At 43.3% G+C, this 23,805-nt stretch overlaps 1 protein-coding gene across 1 annotated transcript in view; it reads right to left on the bottom strand.

The window, feature by feature from the left end:
• Window positions 1–23,805, bottom strand: part of REEP3 (receptor accessory protein 3) — a 116,200-nt gene that overhangs the window by 63,734 nt on the left and 28,661 nt on the right. Inside the window, exon 2 of the mRNA XM_075257580.1 lies at window positions 12,419–12,491. Within this exon, the coding sequence (XP_075113681.1) occupies window positions 12,419–12,491 (73 nt within the window). The remainder of the gene's footprint in view (window positions 1–12,418; window positions 12,492–23,805) is intronic.

Genomic DNA, 23,805 nt, shown 5'->3' on the forward strand with positions numbered 1-23,805 from the left:
ATTTCAACGGCAAATCGTACGAGCGTATTCATTAGAACGAAATATACGGTAAATTCATTAAATGGTACGTAAAAAAAATAAAATAAAATAATTGGAATTAAAATGAAGAACTTTTCTCTTTTTTCGCCTTTTACTTTAGAAAGGATTGATTATTTCGAGGCCAGAAGCGAAGACTAGCGGGAAGGCTCATTTTCACCTCGCCATCAAGCGTCATTTACGCTAGTTTCCATGGCAATGCAGTAACCGACGCATCAGCCTAGTTTCTGTTTCCTAGCAAAATGTAATTTTATCATTCAAAACAAGAGGAAAATATATCTAGTCTCCATGGAGAGATGTTCTGACAGAACTCGCATTTGCCCGTTTCCGCCTGGCGTTGAAAAAAAAAAAATCAATTTATTGTAATTAGAAAAAAAGGGGCGACTCTTGAATGAATGGTCGGTTTCCACAACATCCGAGAATGGAAATAGTGGGGGCACCGAAAACAAGGCGCATGTTAATTTACCCGAGTAGAATGGTATTTACTAAGAAATTTCATGAGATCCACCGTGATTTGGTTGGGTCCCATGACATCACTCAAATCACAGGGTTTTTGGGGAATCACTCAAAACACCAATATACACTATTGTACCCTACAAGGGGGCATTCACACGGAGTAACGCCGAGCGTGTATCACAGCCGTACACGCGGGCGTTACGGCAGACTGCCGAACACTTCCCATTCACTTCAATGGGAGCGCTCATAAACGCCGCTGTTACGAGCGCTCCCATTGAAGTGAATGGGAAGTGTTCGGCAGTCTGCCGTAACGCCGGCGTGTATGGCTGTGATACACGCCCGGCGTTACTCCGTGTGAATGCCCCCTAATACTGAAATTCAATAATAAAACATAACTTTTAATAAGACAATTAAAACCAACAATTCAGTGCTCCAGGCCCAGATATGTGATATTCCTTCTAACTGGCAATTCCAGACATCACTACAAACAAAAAACCCAGACCCTATTAAATATAAATATATATATATATATATATATATATATATATATATATATATATATATATATATATATATATATACACTCACCGGCCACTTTATTAGGTACACCTGTCCAACTGCTCGTTAACACTTAATTTCTAATCAGCCAATCACATGGCGGCAACTCAGTGCATTTAGGCATGTAGACATGGTCAAGACAATCTCCTGCAGTTCAAACCAAGCATCAGTATGGGGAAGAAAGGTGATTTGAGTGCCTTTGAACGTGGCATGGTTGTTGGTGCCAGAAGGGCTGGTCTGAGTATTTCAGAAACTGCTGATCTACTGGGATTTTCACGCACAACCATCTTTAGGGTTTACTGAGAATGGTCCGAAAAAGAAAAAACATCCAGTGAGCGGCAGTTCTGTGGGGGGCGGAAATGCGTTGTTGATGCCAGAGGTCAGAGGAGAATGGCCAGACTGGTTCGAGCTGATAGAAAGGCAACAGTGACTCAAATAGCCACCCGTTACAACCAAGGTAGCCAGAAGAGCATCTCTGAACGCACAGTACGTCGAACTTTGAGGCAGATGGGCTACAGCAGCAGAAGACCACACCGGGTGCCACTCCTTTCAGCTAAGAACAGGAAACTGAGGCTACAATTTGCACAAGCTCATCGAAATTGGACAATTGAAGATTGGAAAAACGTTGCCTGGTCTGATGAGTCTCGATTTCTGCTGCGACATTCGGATGGTAGGGTCAGAATTTGGCGTCAACAACATGAAAGCATGGATCCATCCTGCCTTGTATCAACGGTTCAGGCTGGTGGTGGTGGTGTCATGATGTGGGGAATATTTTCTTGGCACTCTTTGGGCCCCTTGGTACCAATTGAGCATCGTTGCAACGCCAAAGCCTACCTGAGTATTGTTGCTGACCATGTCCATCCCTTTATGACCACAATGTACCCAACATCTGATGGCTACTTTCAGCAGGATAATGCACCATGTCATAAAGCTGGAATCATCTCAGACTGGTTTCTTGAACATGACAATGAGTTCACTGTACTCCAATGGCCTCCACAGTCACCAGATCTCAATCCAATAGAGCATGGGATGTGGTGGAACGGGAGATTCGCATCATGGATGTGCAGCCGACAAATCTGCGGCAACTGTGTGATGCCATCATGTCAATATGGACCAAAATCTCTGAGGAATGCTTCCAGCACCTTGTTGAATCTATGCCACGAAGAATTGAGGCAGTTCTGAAGGCAAAAGGGGGTCCAACCCGTTACTAGCATGGTGTACCTAATAAAGTGGCCTGTGAGTGTGTGTATATATATATATATATATATATATATATATATATATATATACCCCACAAATAAAAAAACCACTCCAGATAGCTTTGGATGTATCTCTAGAGTAATGGATGCCAGATACTAGGCGCTCATTTCCTTCCTTAGGGTCTGTGCTATCAACTTAGTGTATATGCAGCAATGTCCACTAGTGTACATGTCACAATGGCATAGGCAGGAGCTCGGGTTGTGCAACATATGTTCAGCTGTTGGGTGGGGGTACTTCAATCTATTTAGCCCGGTCAGCCCCTCTTGGTCACTCAAAGTCCTTAAGATGAAGCCCGCTATAGTAACCAATTGCACCCTGATAAGGTAATTCAGGCACACCTCTCCGGCCCTAGCCACTAAATAATTATATTCACTAGGTAATTCTATTCATATTCCTCAACGCGTTTCTCCAGTTGGATCATCAAGTACCGGGGTCTACCATTAAGGCCCCGGAAATTGCGGTTGTTACCGCACATCTATGCTGCATCTAGTGAACGTATCTGCCTCCTGATGATCGAGCTCCAACTCACTCCATACAACTCTTCGAGTTCCTCAATGGTTCGCTGTTGATCTTCACGCACGAGCTTGTTGATTTTTTGGACACTTTCGTCCGTTCAGGATGTTGACGGACGTCCAGAACGTGGTTGATCATCAGTTGACATTTCACCATTTTTAAAGCTGGTCAACCACGAGTAAACTTGAGCTTGACACATATGCGGACCTTGTAAGCGGTCTTCAACATTTGAACAGTTTTCGATGCTTTTTTCCCGAGTAGAAAGCAAAACTTCACGCCGTGCGCTGCTCATAAAACTTCTCCATGAAGAAAAACAACGGCTGGTCAAAACAGCTCTTGCAAGAAAATTCACTGCGGGTAGACGAAACCTTCCGCATCAACAACGCTTGGCACACTGACTGAGAAGGCGTGGTTGAACAAATAACTAGCTGCAGAATCGCGTACTACGAAAACTGCACACGCAGCAGCCTCATTCTGGAGACTTTTGGGTACCCCCTCATATACAGTATAATTTGTATTTATTTATTCATTTATTTATTAATTATTAGAGATGAGCGAACACTAAAATGTTCGAGGTTCGAAATTCGATTCGAACAGCCGCTCACTGTTCGAGTGTTCGAATGGGTTTCGAACCCCATTATAGTCTATGGGGAACATAAACTCGTTAAGGGGGAAACCCAAATTCGTGTCTGGAGGGTCACCAAGTCCACTATGACACCCCAGGAAATGATACCAACACCCTGGAATGACACTGGGACAGCAGGGGAAGCATGTCTGGGGGCATAAAAGTCACTTTATTTCATGGAAATCCCTGTCAGTTTGCGATTTTCGCAAGCTAACTTTTCCCCATAGAAATGCATTGGCCAGTGCTGATTGGCCAGAGTACGGAACTCGACCAATCAGAGCTGGCTCTGCTGGAGGAGGCGGAGTCTAAGATCGCTCCACACCAGTCTCCATTCAGGTCCGACCTTAGACTCCGCCTCCTCCGGCAGAGCCAGCGCTGATTGGCCGAAGGCTGGCCAATGCATTCCTATGCGAATGCAGAGACTTAGCAGTGCTGAATCAGTTTTGCTCAACTACACATCTGATGCACACTCGGCACTGCTACATCAGATGTAGCAATCTGATGTAGCAGAGCCGAGGGTGCACTAGAACCCCTGTGCAAACTCAGTTCACGCTAATAGAATGCATTGGCCAGCGCTGATTGGCCAATGCATTCTATTAGCCCGATGAAGTAGAGCTGAATGTGTGTGCTAAGCACACACATTCAGCTCTACTTCATCGGGCTAATAGAATGCATTGGCCAGCGCTGATTGGCCAGAGTACGGAACTCGACCAATCAGCGCTGGCTCTGCTGGAGGAGGCGGAGTCTAAGATCGCTCCACACCAGTCTCCATTCAGGTCCGACCTTAGACTCCGCCTCCTCCGGCAGAGCCAGCGCTGATTGGCCGAAGGCTGGCCAATGCATTCCTATGCGAATGCAGAGACTTAGCAGTGCTGAATCAGTTTTGCTCAACTACACATCTGATGCACACTCGGCACTGCTACATCAGATGTAGCAATCTGATGTAGCAGAGCCGAGGGTGCACTAGAACCCCTGTGCAAACTCAGTTCACGCTAATAGAATGCATTGGCCAGCGCTGATTGGCCAATGCATTCTATTAGCCCGATGAAGTAGAGCTGAATGTGTGTGCTAAGCACACACATTCAGCTCTACTTCATCGGGCTAATAGAATGCATTGGCCAGCGCTGATTGGCCAGAGTACGGAACTCGACCAATCAGCGCTGGCTCTGCTGGAGGAGGCGGAGTCTAAGATCGCTCCACACCAGTCTCCATTCAGGTCCGACCTTAGACTCCGCCTCCTCCAGCAGAGCCAGCGCTGATTGGCCGAATTCCGTACTCTGGCCAATCAGCACTGGCTAATGCATTGTATTGGCGTGATGAAGCAGTGCTGAATGTGTGTGCTTAGCACACACATTCAGCTCTACTTCATCGGGCTAATAGAATGCATTGGCCAATCAGCGCTGGCCAATGCATTCTATTAGCTTGATGAAGCAGAGTGTGCACAAGGGTTCAAGCGCACCCTCGGCTCTGATGTAGCAGAGCCGAGGGTGCACAAGGGTTCAAGCGCACCCTCGGCTCTGATGTAGCAGAGCCGAGGCTGCACAAGGGTTCAAGTGCACCCTCGGCTCTGCTACATCAGAGCCGAGGGTGCGCTTGAACCCTTGTGCAGCCTCGGCTCTGCTACATCAGAGCCGAGGGTGCGCTTGAACCCTTGTGCACACTCTGCTTCATCAAGCTAATAGAATGCATTGGCCAGCGCTGATTGGCCAATGCATTCTATTAGCCCGATGAAGTAGAGCTGAATGTGTGTGCTAAGCACACACATTCAGCACTGCTTCATCACGCCAATACAATGCATTAGCCAGTGCTGATTGGCCAGAGTACGGAATTCGGCCAATCAGCGCTGGCTCTGCTGGAGGAGGCGGAGTCTAAGGTCGGACCTGAATGGAGACTGGTGTGGAGCGATCTTAGACTCCGCCTCCTCCAGCAGAGCCAGCGCTGATTGGTCGAGTTCCGTACTCTGGCCAATCAGCGCTGGCCAATGCATCCCTATGGGAAAAAGTTTATCTCACAAAAATCACAATTACACACCCGATAGAGCCCCAAAAAGTTATTTTTAATAACATTCCCCCCTAAATAAAGGTTATCCCTAGCTATCCCTGCCTGTACAGCTATCCCTGTCTCATAGTCACAAAGTTCACATTCTCATATGACCCGGATTTGAAATCCACTATTCGTCTAAAATGGAGGTCACCTGATTTTGGCAGCCAATGACTTTTTCCAATTTTTTTCAATGCCCCCGGTGTCGTAGTTCCTGTCCCACCTCCCCTGCACTGTTATTGGTGCAAAAAAGGCGCCAGGGAAGGTGGGAGGGGAATCGAATTTTGGCGCACTTTACCACGCGGTGTTCGATTCAATTCGAACATAGCGAACACCCTGATATCCGATCGAACATGTGTTCGATAGAACACTGTTCGCTCATCTCTATTAATTATATATATTTTTTTTTTTCATTTTTTTTTTTTTTTAAATTAAGGCTATCCCAGAAAACCCTTTTAGAAGTAGACAAGTATGCCTTTGAACGCCTCTAAAGCTATTTCTAGATGGCTGGAAAAAAGATCCACTCCTGCCAACACTCCAATATATATACATAGCAAAATAAATACATGGACTAGCTAACAGCTCTAGATGACGGCTACATATACCTATCAAAACATGGACACGTATCAAAATAACCTCTCTATTAAACTCCTACTGGTTCACAGTTCTAATTCTAAACGTTGAAAAACATAGTAAAATCAGTTATTACCTCTCCGATTGCAGGAAGCACAGCCATATTTTTTGTCAATTAGTCAAGTTGCAGTAAAAGAGCAGCGCCACTTCCGTCCATGGTCGATGTGTGGTATTGCAGCTCAGTCCCAATAAATTGTTTCCTTAATGATAGATTAAAACCAGCCTGTTATTGCAGACCGCTAAAAAAAAAAAAACCTGTGACATCACCAAAAAATCCAATCTATTTTTTTTTTTTTTGGTTCAAGAGGGTAAGATTGTGTATAAAGTATTTAGCAGGACCCTCACATTACAGAGATTAGAGCAATGATTGCCTGGTGGTAATTGAGTCACAGCTGCACATATAAACTTATCATATGGACAGCTGGAGACCTCATCCATCAGACCGACTGTCACAGATTCCTGACCTGGATTCTGAAACTATTTATATGTAAATGAAGTCTTTCTACTCCGCTTTCTGTATGTACTTTAAATGTCCCCGTTGTGTGCTCGCAAGTTATTTGTCTTCAGGAATGTGAGCCCTGGTGGCTTCCTATGTCCTCTGGAAGCTTTGCAAGATGCAGGTTCTATAAATTATTTAACCAAACATCTATTCTGCTCAACATGTACACTTCTCTATTTTCCATCAAACCGATTCCCTTAAAGGGAGTGAGCAAAAAAAAATACAAAAAATTGTGTTTGATATTGCTAAATTCATGTAAAAACAAGACCCTATGCATATGTTTTCGGAAATGTATCAGTCTTACTCTAAAGAAATTGTGTCCGTAGAGGCGTGCATTGTTTTTTCTTATAGGAAACGGGCTGCAAAATAAAATAAAAAAAATTAACTATGCAAACAATTTTAGGGCCAGTTCACACAGAGTTAACGCGCTCGCATTCTGGCGGCTGCAAAATTACGCGCGCAAAATTATGCGCCCGTAAAGATCCATTGAAATGAATGTGATGCTGTTTTGAGCGCTCACATTCTGACACATGTATACGTGCCAGAATGCGCACCCGTTAACTCCATGTGAACTGGCCCTTATTTTGGTGGGCTGTTGCTATTCCTTTCCAATATTGGCCCATGTATACGTTCTCTTGATTCGCGCCATCTTTTGCGTAGCATATAAGATGCTTGACTGTCGACGCATGTAAACAGGGATGTGTTGTGGAAAGTAATGGAACGGTAGGCATCGCACCAGCAATCGTGCAGGCACATGGAAAGATTTGTTATTGTTTTGGAAGAAAAATCGATGGAAGTGGCGTTTTTACGTTGCCAGAAGGAGGCATGGCGAGGGTATACAGTGGGCAAGGCCAATGGCCCTGCTAGATTTATCATCATTCACACCAGTTTTCTGGTGCAGCTGATGCCTGACATCAACACTAGATGCTCCTGAGTTATACTTCATGATAAAGTAAGCAACTCCCCCTCCCCCATTGTCGCCCCCCTCTCCCGTCCCCGTCACCCAAGTGGTGCAGAGATTATCAAAACCAGTGTCCAAATGCCGGTCTTGACAAATGTCCCCCATAGAGTCCCAATAATTGCCCCATATAACTGAAGCTTAACCCTCGTTAACCTGTTCTCTACTTCTTGCCAATCTACTGAATAAATAAGAGACGGAAGCATGACTACAGGATGAGAACACCGTAGTCTGCTACCATGGAGACACATACGTCTGCCGGGTACCAAATCATGATGCATAAATGCAACGATTTACTGTAACCTCAAAGTGAATGAGATTCTGGCTAATCCCATCCACACAATGCAGATTTGTGGATGGGATTTCAAAAACATCTGTGTTGCAATATGTCGATTATATCTGCGGATATGTGGGGGGGGTTTTCCTATAGGTATAATAAGGGCAGAGAAAAACGCTGCAGAAAAAAATTTAATGCGTTTCGTTCCGTACGGCCTTAGCCTATAGGGTCGCCTTTAGTAGAACAGTATATAGCCCTTATCATCATAAACAACTATGTAGAGAATCGATTTAGCCAGTTTTGCCATAGAGAAGGAAGCTTGTATTTCGGAGCTAATGGCAATTCCAAGCTATAATATGAAGATTCATTATTACTGCAGACAGGGCTAAAAAGGTACGAAAGTAAAAGTTCTGTGTTTTTACCGCCATGCTAATTAAGCAAATTAGGGCTTGAGATTTGGAGTTTGTAGCTGGCAGTCGGCCAACGTGTGCTCGTATTTATCTGCATAGCTAGACAGCAAGAAAATGCATCTCTCATTGGACACATGGAAAAGCAGGCAGCATGGGAAACCGACCAAGTCCTGAAATTAGAAAAACAAATCTCCGCACTGATTAACCTATTCCAGGCTTCTGATTGACAGATGTGGGAAATTCATTTTTTTTTTTCTATGTGCTGTCTGCTGTGTACTGCGGGATTCAGTCTTTAGTAAAATATTCATGACTCATTCACATTTACTTAGGTCTGGGCATAAGTGAAGCAACTGAGAAGCTCACCACACCATTACCTTTTTTTTGCTGGGTTTGTGGTTCGCTTAAACAGGACATTTCATCAGCTCCACCGACTCCAGATGTTTGCATCCTACAATAGCCACCACTCCACTGATTCCAGTGCGGCTGGAATTTTTTTTTATCCTCTAGCCCCCACCATTCCTGAGCAATCTGTGCCCTTAACTGTATCCTCTAATGTACTAATTAGGCTCTATACTGTCAGGTGGGCAGTCCTTGGTTCTCTGCTCCAGCCTAGATCCGCCCACCTGACCGCAAAGAGACTAATTAGGATGTTGGGTGCTAAAATTGGCAATTATTGAAAGACAAAAAGGGTTGAAGTTACGGGAAGTAGTAAAAGCCCCCTTTAAAGAAATAATGAGTCTAGGTTCACATCTGAGCTTGGATTTTCATTAAAACTGAAACCCAATTCACTTAAAGAGAACCTTTCATGTCCTTGGGCACATGCGGGTTTATATACTGCTAGAAAGCAGACAGTGCGCTGAATTCAGTGCATTGTTGGCTTTCCCATTATGTGCCCAGGGGGAAGAGCGATCGGTGTAGTTACTGATATCTCTTCACTGTCAGAAGGGCATTCCTGACAGTCTAGCTGGGAATGCCCCTCCTGACAGTACTGTATGTACCGCTATACTGTGAGGGGGCGTTCCTTACCGTCCAGCCATGATGCTGAGGGGTGAGGAACGCGTTCCCCCCCAGTACTAGTCTAGGAATGCCCCCTCACAGTACAGCGTTACAGACAGACTGAAAGGAGGGGCGTTTCCAGCTAGACTGTCAGGAACTCCCTTCTGACAGTACAGAGCTATCGGTAACGGCACCAATATCTCTTCCGGCTTTGGCATTCTAGCGGTATATAAAACCGCATGTGCCTGAGTACATGAAAGGTCCTGTTTAAAAAGGTGGTTACCCACGGAAACCCGTGGAGCCCATTAACTATAATGGGGTTCCACTGGGTCTCTGCCAGAAAATTTTTTCAATCGGATTCAGGGACAAACTCTCCAAAGGGAACCAAGTGCTGGTGTGAACCCAGGCTGAGTGAGAAAATGCACATTTACCTGTTTATTTGCAGCTAAGACCAAGTGAAAATTCACACAGTAATATAAATATAACTATACACAAGAGTCACGTCAGATGAACAAGTCGATATTAGCAGAATTGGGCTCCTATCTCACCAAGAGATGACACTGGAAGATAAACCCAATGCAGAGGATCTATAAATTACCAAGTATCTCTCCTAACAAATAAATACAACTACAAATAAAGGGAGGGAAAAAAATTATAATTCATTTCATGCCGTTGAAGGAAATTAATTAAAAAATCATTAAAAAAGCGTATAGAAAAAGAGCAATCCTATTGTCTAAACACAAAAACAAGACATTACATTGTAAATTGATCCGACACAATAAACAACACAAAAGCCACAAACATTTCCCTTTACAATTGCGATAAACAACGAAACGCGCCAACCTCATGTTTGTCAAGTCTTGTGAATCCTACAGCAGTATTTCTTCAGACCCAACAAATGTTCTGCCAAAAAATCTGAGACACGGGATATGGGAAGCAATTCTGATCTAAAATTATGACTCTGAGGCCCGAAAGGGAGTTTTGCTCAATTATTATTGGCAAGAACTTTTCTTCTTGTATGCATGTTATTGCTGCCACAAGATTCACATGTGAGAGCAAGACCATCTGGCTTCCTTATCCTTGGGAATTCCGTATGCTCATTTATTTAGAATAATCAGAAGTCAGGAAGTCTCCTTGTTAAACTACATAAGCATTAACCCTTCACGTCCTTAACGACCCAGGCAGTCCGAAAGTGTACATGATCATATTCAAAACATCAAAGACCACCCATGTAAGACACAGGCTATGGCGGAAATATTCCAAGCAAAGTATTTTTTTGTATGTGCACACAACAGATTTTTATTCCCTGCAGAGGTTTTTATGCATATGAATGTGCAGGGCATCGTGGCTATCCATATGAATGTGCAGGCCATTGTGGCTACGTAGTCATCTTATATGGATGCAGCCAGAGCGGTTCTGCTTCTTGAATCCAGGAACAGAACACCCAAAGTGTGAAGAGGAATCCCAAAATGAATTACAAATAGAATCTAAGATGCCACCAGTCTGAAGATTGCTAGAATTAAGAAGGCAGTGCTAAGAACACAGTGCTAATGGGTGATACACACCAGAAGATGCTCATTTCACTAAATGTTTCACACACATGGCAAAGTTTAGATTTGGAGTTTTTTTTCTGTGGGGGAAGGGGGTCTGACAACCAGAATCTGCAAATAACAGCTGTGCTGGAAGGCTCCAGGGGCTGGAAGCTGGCATAGAGGATGTGGAGTGGGTTATCTGATAGGAGTGTTGCTGCCATTCCCTGGAAACCCCACTATACAGTAGAGGGGTCTGCAACTTATTTGAATAGGAGAAGCCTGCACATACTCTCCCCCCCCCCTCCCCCGTCTACTGCACCAGACTCAGACAACTAGAGGCTGCCAAAACAGAAGATCTGTGTGGGGTCTGTGTGGAGAAGTCATCATAAGTTTTCAGCATGCCAACTCCATTTGTGTCTGGAAAACCTTCTACACGACAGAGAGATAGCTGAATACTGCGTCCCATAAGAAGTGAAGGGAGTGGTGGTCCCACATGGTTTCCATGTAAGAACAGTATTTACGACATGCTGACATACATTTCTGTCCAGATTTGTATATCTAACTATGGTCAGAATGTGCTGCAATGACACCACCCATGTGTGTGAATGAGGTTCTAAGACAGGACAGCCAGAACCTGTCAGATCTCGATTTCCTCCACCAGGGAACGTGATCATTACATCATTGATGATAGGCCCTCTAAAAGCCAGCAGGATCTGCCAGAAATCATCTATTATCTAAGGACAGCTTTAAGCTAGGGTAACACAGCGTTGTTACAGGGGTAGCTGATAAATATACGGTCTGACTGCTAGGACACACACCAATTACAGGAATGGGGACCTAAGATCTTGGTATTGCACTGTGAGACCTCAGTACCTTTTACTTCTACATGACTGAGGGGGATAGCCGAATACAACGTCCCATAAGAAGTGAAGGGAGCGGTGGTCCCGCATGTGTACTACTGCCCCATTCACACAAGGAGCTCTAGGACTCCCATTCTTGTGATCAGCAGGGATCCGAGTGGCCAGACTCCAAGTGGACAGACTCCAAGCGGCCAGACTCCAAGTGGCCAGACTCCGTGTGGTCTTATGTCTATAACCTGTAGATGTTATTCTAATGGGAAAACCCTTTAAGATTCATGTGCAAGTTACACATAAAACACAAGTTCAATTATTCACAAGCAACTGTGACAGCCGCCTAACTCACGCTGCCTCATGTCCCTAGTCAAATTGCTAACGTCTCTCCTAAAGTAAAAAAATAAGCATAAATGGGATTTGGATATGTACATTTCTGTATCTCAGACCCGGATTTCTAAGTGTATAAATGTTAGCACTTTCCCTATTCCCACTGTGCCGCTCTAATACTCTTGTTTTTTTCTCTCCTAGATCCAGGCTATTGTGTCTGAAAAACACAGACACAATGACTAAAGCAACAAGCCAGCAACTGGGAGAAAGAACAGGTTCTGTAAAATAATACAACTGCAGACTATCACCCCCCTCTGAAGTGAAAACATCTGCACAGCGGCATTAATAACATGAACTCTATAAAATCCTGCGCGGTGCAGATATGGAATGTACCTGGAGCGTAACAAGCCTTAGAAATTCTGAATTTCATAATGTACTACTTACATATTCTTTCACATTCTTCGTCTTCACAGCCTTGTATGAATTGTAAGCCGGGTACAGCATACCAAACACCAGCCTGCAGAAGAAGGAGATGGATTACATTCACACCAAGAGAAGGGAATATATCATGATATGTCAATTGTGCTTTCTGACATGTTCAGAATCGGCTGGAACATGGGAAATTTACATTTGCAGGCAGAGAATATGAAGCTGTTCCCTATAGCCTCATTGCAATGTGCGAATAGGTTATATCGAATGCAATTATAGACATACTGTAGCTTACCAAAAAGTGGTCCACGGTCTGGATCTGGGTGCTAATGGGGTTCTCAAGGGTTCTGGTATCACTAATAAATACACACAAAGAAATTTCCTAATATATTACCATTTCACGTTCAAAAGGGTTGGTTAAAGGGGTTGGCTCACAAATGTACAATTGTTTGGGTTCCAGCCGATTGGACACTCACCGAACCCAAAAAATGGAGTCCCAAGTCAAATATTTCACTGGACTGTTGGTAATGCATGCACACTGCCAAAGTATATGGGACCGACAAAGATAGCTTAGGGCTGTACCCGGGTATCTCTATCAGTCCCATAGACTATCGGATCAGTAGGGCGCTTGCATAATTGGGATCCCCATTCTAGTTACTGGTGGGAGTCCCAGTGTTCGTACATTTATCATCTATTCTGTGTAAGGCCCCAAGCACATGGATACACCCAAGACAGAAATTCCTTTCTGGACTTCCAATGGATATCCCAGCCCAAACCTGGTTAGAAGAAAACCAGGACTCAAATCCATGTGTGATCTGATGCTGGGAGGCTCTTCCTTTCCGTCCCTGCACCGTCCTGTACTGTATATAGTATGGGACAGGAGAGTCGAAAGGAGCCAGGGACTCCCAGGAACATTATGATCTATAATGCTGGGGTCCTCTCCAATGCTTCCCCATTCTGTACTGGGACAATTGAGGTAGGAGGAGGAAAGGACTCCCAGCATCAAAGATCAATATGCCGCACGTAGTCCCGCTCTCCTCTCTGAGTTGAGACCAAGAAATCTGGCTGGTACGCCGAACAGATTTTCCACCCCGGAATCCCCCATGTGTCTGTGGCATAGGGATGATAAATTTGTTTGTGGTCAACCCCTTTAAATGGACTTGGAGATCACAAGGGGCATTCTCTGGGGTTCACAATTCATAAATTACATTTCTTGACCATTATATGGTTAATATAACGGAATATTCTGTAAACTTCTAACAAAAACAGAGACGGCCCCTTTAAATATACCAAAATGAATGTGCTACTTCCCCCATTGTCCGCCATGCTCTATCTACTGCTGCCTGAAAACCAGGAGAAAACAGGAACGCAACCACACTCGCACTGAGTCACTAACAAACTCGCCAGACCAGGAAGGAAGGAAATGGTTGTAATCTCAAATCATAAACTTTTTCTTTTTTATTCACTGCCTCCATCGTATTTCCCCCACATTACAGCCTGTACATGAAACAAGCAAATGTTCTAGAAAAAAAAAATATATCTATTGCTTGCAGACAATAAGAGTCACGGATTTTATAAACCAACTGGAACAAAGAAACTTTTTTTTTAATATAATCTGGAAGCGGGTTTCAGCTGAATCTAATTTATTACGTTCCGTTCCGCACTGCGAGATTTATGGCTAGTCTTGCTTGGCCATGTCTGCCAGTAAAATGCCCTGCTTTCAGTTTCCCGGCTGCACACAGCAATTAATGTAGCATTCTTCCACTGCAGCCTAACCTTAAAAAACCTTGACAGTGTGTTCTTAAAGAAATGCGCAGGGAATTCGCTCCTGGAGTGTCACTTTTATAAATTACCAGGGGCTTCCATATAATTATGACAGTTCTATATGCAAATACCCTGCAACAAAACACAATCTACTTATATTCTGATGACAGTTTTACTGCCTTTTTAATAATACAAATAATGATGGCTGCTGGGGGGGAGGGGGGGCGGTCTATGCATGAGGAATATCCCTCAGCAGGGGAAAGGATGAGGTAGATGTCAAGAAATCGTCCGATTAGACATACAATCCCATATTTATGCTGTATCAACATAACCAAAGTCCCAGGAACAACCCACTGGTCATATACCATCACAAGATATACACTACTAATAAGAATAACGCAATAGTAATAAACTATAAATTATAGTGTGCCTAGTGCTGAGCAGAAATAAGGTTAGACGTATAGCTATAGAAGTGAATATGTAGTGTCCCAATACCTCTTTTTTAACCCCTACAGAGGCTTATACAGGGCCTTTCACCACCAACTTCACCTCTTTGTAACCTTCAACCTCCACCGATACTATGCAGTTGGAATTTTTTCTCTAGCCCCCACCATTCCTGAGCAATCAAGGTTGTTAGCTTCAGCACCCACTAGGATACTTAGGTTTTCTACTGTTCAGGGTTGGAGAAGACAAACCGGAGTCACCCACCTGAGTGGGGAAATTATTATATTGGTTGATGAACTGAATAGCACTGCTTGCTCAGGAACAGAAGGGGCTAGAGTAAAAATTTCAACTGTTCCTAAATCGGCAGAGGGGCAACTATGAAAAACACGTAAAAGTTGGGGTCGTCAGATGGTCAAAGGTCTTCTTTAAGATAATAAATTCTCATCTCTCTGTTTGGCCATGGATACAATGGAGAGTATCTGTTTGGGTCCCAATTTCCTAATCGTGGACCCACATAGTCAAATAGTGACTAAGCAGTGAGGCTCCGTTCACATGGGCCATCAACGCTCAGCCACCAATTGACCAACATACTCAAATGTGAGCAGAATATCAACAAAGACCAGGGACCCAAACAGAAACTTTCTGTTGGACCCTGGCCAAAGGGAGCAGGGAGTATCCATATTTTGTTATTTTAAACTCTAAAAAAAAGTGAACTTCAATGAAACCATTGGAAAATCCACACCCATGGTAACAAAGACCCACTTGATGGAGTGCACCCCAACGAAAATATCGGAACAACTCGGAAGTAGTCGCAAATTAACCACTTATAGCAGTCAATGTCCTCACAATCAACTCACAATTCCCATCTCCATTAATAGAGACCGGTCTGATCCTGTATTTTATATACCGTACATTTCATCTACCCTTTTTATTGCAAATCACATGCGTAGAATATTAATGCTGCAAGCAACAAAAATCCCATCAGCCGGCAGCGCTGTTTGTATTTAAAGCAGCAGTTTAACTCATCCTATAAACATCAACATTACAACGCAATTAAATCACAACTTCTTTATCACACGGCTCTCATTTTATGTTCCCTCTCCCTCCAAAACTGCTCACACCAGCAAAACAAAACCACAAGCGTAACAAAACCAGTGTCACAATTACCCAAGCAAACAGGAAGACCCGGCATAGCTACAGGACACAAAAGTCTCAGGCGGGTGGGTGGAAGGAAGCGCGTATTCCTGCTAAGTTCTGCAATACGTATCTATTCTATGTATTCTATCCCATCCAATCCATTTTTCTAATATATCTATCCTATCTGTTCTATCCCCTTCCCCAGTAGGATGAATGTTGCACCACAGGTAATGGGATCCCACAATAGAATTTGTATCAGTTCCCAATTCCAACCAGAATCGGCCTCCCATTGTTTTCAATAGGAAGTAGTGAAGGACCCTTGTTTTTTCAGGACTCCAATGTAGTAATTCAGTAGAAAGTTTATGTAATGCGCCACATAATGTGAACAGAATGGTATATGTAAGTAGCCACCCAGTGGATCCCAGACATTTTGAACGTATGACCTTCTTCAGTAAGATATCGATGTCTGGACAAGGCTGAATATGTGTGGCGAACCTTTACACTGAATAAAAGAAGCTTCCCAATCAATCTCGCCGTGGATTCCTTGGTTGACTCAACCGTAGAATCCGCAACACAAAGTTCCGAATAATTATCTGCATTGTGTCTGCAAGTAAAGCCACTGCTGAAAGCTGAAGCTCCGCTTTTGGCGTTGCGCCACCGGATACACAGGGGAGAAAACTTGGAGAAGAATTTGAGCCACCTCAAATGTATCTCCATATTCATTGAGTGAGCCTAGCCTAACGCTCCAGTTTCACAGAAATATGTAGCATATAGTACTGCATATTACAGTAGGCTCAGTGGTTAGAACAATGGCCTTGGATCCTGCCAAGGACAACATCTACAAGGAGGTTGTATGTTCTCTTCATGTCTGTGTGGATTTCCTCCCACTTAGGGAATGTAGATTGTACGCCCTACTGGGACAGTGACTGACAAAGTCTTTACAATGCTGCAGAATATGTCGGTGCAGTACAAGTAAGGCTGGGTTCACACCAACGCTTGGATTCCATTTGGGGATTCTGTTCCCGAATCCTCTTAAAAAATGCGGAGGAAAAAGATCTGAAAGTATTTTTCAGGCGGAAACCTGACTGACCCCATTATAGACTGTGTGGGTAACTGCTTTTTAAGCGGATTGGGTTTCCGTTTTTCCCCAAGCGGCCATGTTTATTGAATACTATATATCCAGATGAAATAAACTGAAGGTAAGGACATGTGTTCAGTTTTGTTGATGCAGTTTTTGAAGCCAAAACAATATATTTATACAGTGGTTAAATTGGGCCAGAACTCAGTTCTGGAATAATGGCAAAATGTCTTTCAGCGTTCCGGTAAAAATGTGTCTGAAGCGAAACAAAAAAAGAAAACACTGTTACTTACCTCTCCCGGATCTGGAAGGCCCACTTGGTAATGTCCCAGACATCACATGGGCCGGGGCGTGCTTCCTTATGCATTGCGACGCAATCCCCTGCTCACGTGACGTCCCGCACATCACTGAAGATGGCCGACATCTGCGGGGAATGCGCTGGAGCCAGGGAGAGGTAAGTTAACAGCGTTTTTTATGTTTGTATCCTCCCCATGGTCTCCGATTATTACACTCCGGGGTCTGAAAAGTATTCCCCCTAAAATTTTTCCCCAATTTAAGAAATATAAATAAATATATATATTACAATCTGTCCTTTATAGTGTCACCCTTTATGATCTACACCTAGTTTTGGCTTCAAACACTGCATCCACAAAACCTGAATATATGTCCTTACCCCAAGAGTCGTCATTTTTGGTCTTCCAAGCCCAGCCAACAATTTGGCTGGAACTTTCTTGGCTGCCAGTCGTCACGCTGCAGTCCCTATACACCTTCATTTCTAGGACCGCATGAAAATAACGGCGCTCTGTAAAAGACGATGGTAAGCCACAGCACTGAACATTGTGTGCCAAAACAAAAGCTATTGTTCCGGGTCGGGAAGCGGTCCAAGCAAATTCAATTTCAAAACAAAACTCAAAAACACATAATTATCCCCATCAAAACGGCCGCGCAGTTTGTAAATACACCCAACTTCCTAATTCGGCCGCGCCGCACCGATATCACGTTTGCTTTTATGCCCTTGCAATCTTATTTTCTTTTCCTCTCCAGTGGTTTAGATGAGGGGTCCACCCAGCCTCTAATTCACTCTTCGGCTGTTGCTTTGGCAACCCGGGGAACAGCACAGCAACAACAGATTGTAATTCACGGCCTTAGGAAGCGGCGCAGAGTTTGCAGTTGGCCAGGCGCCAGCATTTCTTTTTGTCAAGGTTTCATCTACGTGGGGGATGGGAAGCAGAGAAAATGGGAAAAAGAAAAATACTAGGAAAATAAAATCGGAAGCAACAAGATCACAGGAGAAAAGTTTCATGAAAAAAGTATCGTACAAAAATAACACGGTAAACCTTGTAGGTTAGTACTACACGCACCAACAGAATATGGATATATATGCTGAAGAAAGATGAGGGGTAATTTATTAGAGAAAAGAGAAGAGTCTTCACTCAAATTCCGGAGGTTGCTTTTAGATGGGAGCCTTTTAGCGCCCAACACCTGCACCCAGAAACAGAAATAGCAAACCGCACATGAACCAATATACTTGAATGACGACCCAAAATCTATAGAAACACTCTATACACTTGTGTTTAGGATGTTAAAGGAGTTGTCCCATCACAAGGATCCCATCTATACTGCTAGTTTATGTGGATTTAAGACTTTTCCTAAATACATTGCTTTATCAAAACTGCTTTGTTTGGCCGCTATCTTAATTTATTCACTTCATTGTTTACACTCTGTTTCTATGGCTCTTGTGATTATCTGCTCATTTGTCAAGTGATGTCATACTATGGTAATTCATTACCACCAATCCCTCATTACTGACTGCAAACATAGCAGAGAGCAGAGCAAGTGAAACCCTGCCCACCAATGTGCCGAGAAAACCAGGAAGTGAAGAGAGCACAGAGCCTGCAGGTTGGTGAACAAGGGTTATGGGAATACCCCTTTAATATCTCTTATATAAGATTTACATTCTAGGTTTAGCTTCCATATAAACGTAAGACATGTGGTTACACTATCTAGCTTAAAAGGTCCATGTCTACAAGTCAGACTCCCAACCAAGGCCATGGAGTCAGTAGACCAAACCACCAAAATCGACGTCAACTCAGAAGATTTTTATCTGTCCAACACTATTAAGCTTAATATCCAATATTTTTATTTCAGATATCTGAAAGATTGTCGTCACATGAAAGTCCACATGTTTTGAGTGTCCATATTGCCCTTACTCATGGCTCAGCCTTACTCAATCATGAGTAAGAGCAATATGGAAGCTTGAAACATGTAGGCTGTCATATATAGATATGCCTTTACATATAAGAGATTCAGATAATGGGCTCTCAATGATACCAGACCAATGAAAATCTTCCTATATATGGTGGTACATGTAGTCATAGGCGGAGTTCACACGTAGTTTTTTGGTCAGGATTTTGAGGCTGAATTTGCCTCAAAATCCTGACCAAAAAGACGGCTCCATTGAAATTAATGGAAGCCGGTCAGTTCTTTTTTTCCGGGAGCTGTTTGTTCCGGCTCCCGGAAAAAAAAAGTGACATGCCCATTCTTCAGGTGGATTCGCCTCACAAATCTGACTAAAAGCACTCCCTCCTCCCGACTAGACCCATTGATTGGGCCTAATCCGGAGCGGAGTGCGCGACTGGGCATCAAGTTACAGCTACCCATTTTTTGGTCCGGAAACTGAGGTGGCTTCCGCCTCAGTTTCCGGACCAAAAAAACCCCATGTGAACCCAACCTTACAAGTGGTCCAAGCACCGTTACCAAATGGATCACCAACAACCTGGAGAAATACGAACAAAAAATCGGTGGCAGTGTGAACAGCCAAAGAGATTTCCTATTGAAACCAATGGAACGAACTTGTGGACTAGTTGGGCATCATACACATAAGTTAAAATAAATTGGGCCATGTGCAAAGCAACCAGTGTAGCAGGCAGGAGGTCTAGACAAAGGAACTCGAAAAATCAGACGTTCACCCTGGAAAATGCAACAATTCACACTACAGGATACTTGAACCGGATGTCCCCGCTCAGGTGGTGAAAGGTTGTCAACAGACTGGAAAAGCAGTGACATTTATAGGTACTGAGAGATTGATTTCTAAGCTTCGTACCCCGACACAATACAGAAATTAACAAGCCCATTTAATTATTATACTCCGAGGTCCCACAGAGCTCCGCTTTCTAGGATAGACCGGAGCAGTGTACAGTATTAATTCTAAAGGAAACTGCGTGTGCAAGTGGAATTACTAAGATGGTGCCGAGGAATATGCTAAGCAGCACATATTACAAGCCATTATGCATGCACGTAGCATCACAAGCACAGACTTCTCACTGCTAGTCATTACACAACTTGTCATTTATCTTCACAGCTTAGTCACTGTGCTCGGAATACCAGATTTCTTCAATATCTCAGACAGCTCATAAAAAGGTGCCATTTACCATAATCACATCGGCAATCCAAGAGCTACCAGAAGCAGATATGGCTGAAAACTATATCAAATTATCCTAATGGATATATTACTTTATGGATCTACTTGATCTATAGAAAGTGACAAAGATCTATACTTGGGTCTGAAGAACAGTCATCTCAGTTGAGATCCCGTCTGCACTGGATTTCCGGCATCTATTCAATGACACCAATGGATCTTACCCCTATTTCCGTTCCATCGCAAGAACAAAGGAATAAACTAAACATTAAAACGGATCTATCTCATGATAGACAACAATAGATCCTGAGGGACGCCACCGACTGTAATTGGGACTACCAAATATCTGTTGGTTTACGTGTCAGATCACTAGATGACAAGGTCATGGTTGCAAAACTTTTCCATCCATGATTTTAGACAAACTCTGCGTTGGAGGCTCAGATGCAGATGTGAATATACCCTTATAGAGTCGACAAAGCAACGCAACAAATTGGACCCCATTCAATATCAAGTTCTGATGCATTCTAAAGAAAGATGTTCAGAAAAATAAAGCTGGCCATACACGTCAGATAGTTGTTGTCTTGCTTCCAAATTCCCCATATATATGCATGTTTAATGTAATGGACAGTGAGAGAAAAGAAAAATCACTTCTAGACTGTCAGACGTACAATCGGGGGCTGGGATCGAACATGCCCATTCTGAATTATACTCAAAAGCTATATCCAGGAGATCCCTATAGACATGGGGACGGTTAATGTGGTTAAAGGCCCCACATTACGAAAAAGCAGCTTTTATTGTTGCAGATTTTGCAGTGGTTTTTGAGCCAATAAACCATTTTAGAGATTGACGTGGATCCCAGAGTCAAACCCACATCTATCAGACTTTTATGACATATCCTGTGAATTTTGTGGGAAAACCACTTTAACCTGTCCTGATGATGTGCCGTTCATGTACGTGACCACTACAGCACCACACCGACTCTACGTCATGTGACTGTTCAGTCTAATGATTGGTGATGGTGCTCACGTGCGTCTACGGCACTACAAGAACAGTAGACAAAGACTGGCATGATATCGCCTTTTTGGGTTATTTTTGGGCTACACCTTTAAAGGTGGGCCCACGCCAAATCTAGCACAGTCGTTGAAACAAAAAAACTATAAAAACACCCTATAATATGAGACACAGAGCAAACTGGGAGGTACAGATGCCAAGACAACTGTATGAAGCCTGGAGAGACTCACACATAGTCATATTCCAATTAACAGGACCCCTAAACGAGACTTGGTGGCGTTCATAACCGTACCATTCAGCGAGCTCAGAGTGGGCAGGAGAATGGATTTAGGCAGATACATTAAACTAATAAAGCAAACATCTATTGACTGAAACACGCAACGCACCTCTAATAATAACCTTGTACTATGTAATAACATAGTAGCACAACGTGTTTAATTGTTTACATGTACAAACATTACTTTGTTGTGATCCTGAACCCGTCACCGTTCTGCTTTTATTGCTATGGATAGCAGCCAAGTCAACCAACACAAGATACAGTATATGGGTGAGCCACAATAATAAGTCATACAAGATGTGGGTCAGCCAAGAGAGGCTTCCTGCTGCGAGATATTAATAGCCCGGGTAGCCACGATGCACAATGACTGGCGATAATATATGGTCTGTGCATAATGCGCCAGTAATAAGCTTATATTTTTGGCCACTTACCCCCACAGTTGCAATAACCCAGTTATGAGCTGAGAAAGGGAGATTGATGTTCCCCATAACTATACCACGATCCCAACAAGAATCCTAATCCAGAGGACAGCCGACAAAGAATTACACTGAATTAAACATGATAAATTTTCACCAAGCAATTTCTTTCTAAAACCCCAATCCATCTTTTTGCGGAGGCGCTACCTACTCATAAAGCGGTGGAATCAATACGTTATTGGTCAATTTGTCTTCTCTTCATTTCAGACGTTGAAGGGAGATATTTCCATTTGCTATATCCAGGCCTGAGCCCACAGGAAAGCAGAATATCTGGACAGATACAGGCCGAAACAGCTGGAAAACATCATCGCGATCCTGCCAAATACTGCACAGAGCTGAATGTCAGCAGAAATCGCATGGTAAATATGGCGCTGACAAGTGTCCAAGCCAACGTTATTTATTTGTGCTCTCGACTTACAGACGGGCTTATATCTCTTCATTTTAAGAACTTTTACATACAGCCGTAAAAAAGAAAAAAAAAATCTCTGGCAGACTTACACAGACCGGGAACATTAGTGTTTAGTCAGGAACGAGAACGCCGAGTTCCGAGTCTGCGAGGAGGAAAAAAATATGTTCTATATTCCAAGAATATCCAAGAACTGAGCAGCAGACAAGAAGCCTTATAAGAAATTATAACCTATTTCTTTCCTTTCTGCTTGCAAGGTTAGGGAGTTTGAGGCCGAGGAACACTCCTTAATTTTTGTAAAATTGAGAAGAATAAGACACTTTGTTATGGGGGGTTATTATGGTATTTATAGGCTACATACCGGCACGGGGTCCGCTGATTCAAAAGGATATTATACATGACTTTCCATGTGTTGTCATGAATTATAATCCTATTTACTAGATTCATGGGGCCATTTTTATATAAATGTGGCCAAGTTGTAAAGAACATGTAGTACCCTAAATTTATTACATTTCTAATCTGCTATGTCAGGAGACAGGGGGTCATCCAACCACTGTGGTCAAGGATACAGATATGCAGCAGCTCTTGCTGCTATATGAGCCCATGTGGTTCATCTGCTCTCTTAAAGATGATACTCAACCAAATGCTGATCATCTTTTACTGCCTTTACCATCTTTATATGGATTGACCCCATTCTGTATGACCGGAACTCACACTTAAAGGGAGTCATTTCCAAAATGCCCTTCAAACCAATAATAGTGTGTATAGAGGCCTTTAATACGAGTAGAAACACAGCAGAAACAGTCATCTTTTTACCGATATGCAAAGCAGATGGCAAGTGAATCAAAGATGGGGCCACTCTGTCCGATTTGCCTACAGACAGCCACAAGTACACTGACTACTGATCTCTATTGGCCTTGAATGAAATATTCATCCTCTCCTTGCGCCACAACTATCGGTAAGCAAATCTGGCAAATTGGCCGAACCTCCGAAGCACTTGCAGGTTGACTTACACATCCCTAAAAAGATTATTATCTCCGTATCCTTTCATCAGTTTCAGCTCCTTTTAAAGGCCCCTACATGTCGGCATTATTGGTTTGGAAGGACAGACTCCCTTTAAGCTGACCATACAGTGTAGTAGTTATTACATTGGTCTGACTGTCCGTTGTTCTGGTCTTCTGAGGGACCAGAACAATGGAAAGTCGACGGTCCTGTGAACCGAGACTTATACAAGATATTCATCTGCAGATCATATAGCAGATTTACCTTACTTTAGCAGCATCTACTGTTGATCTTATATGTAAGACCACCACAGACATCAGATTCTTCACAGATTACACAAAATGTAACTGAATATTCCAAAGAGTTGTAGATATATATTGTAGGTGCAG

This window comes from Leptodactylus fuscus, chromosome 10 (genome assembly GCF_031893055.1).
Source record: "Leptodactylus fuscus isolate aLepFus1 chromosome 10, aLepFus1.hap2, whole genome shotgun sequence".
Classification (NCBI taxonomy): domain Eukaryota; kingdom Metazoa; phylum Chordata; class Amphibia; order Anura; family Leptodactylidae; genus Leptodactylus; species Leptodactylus fuscus.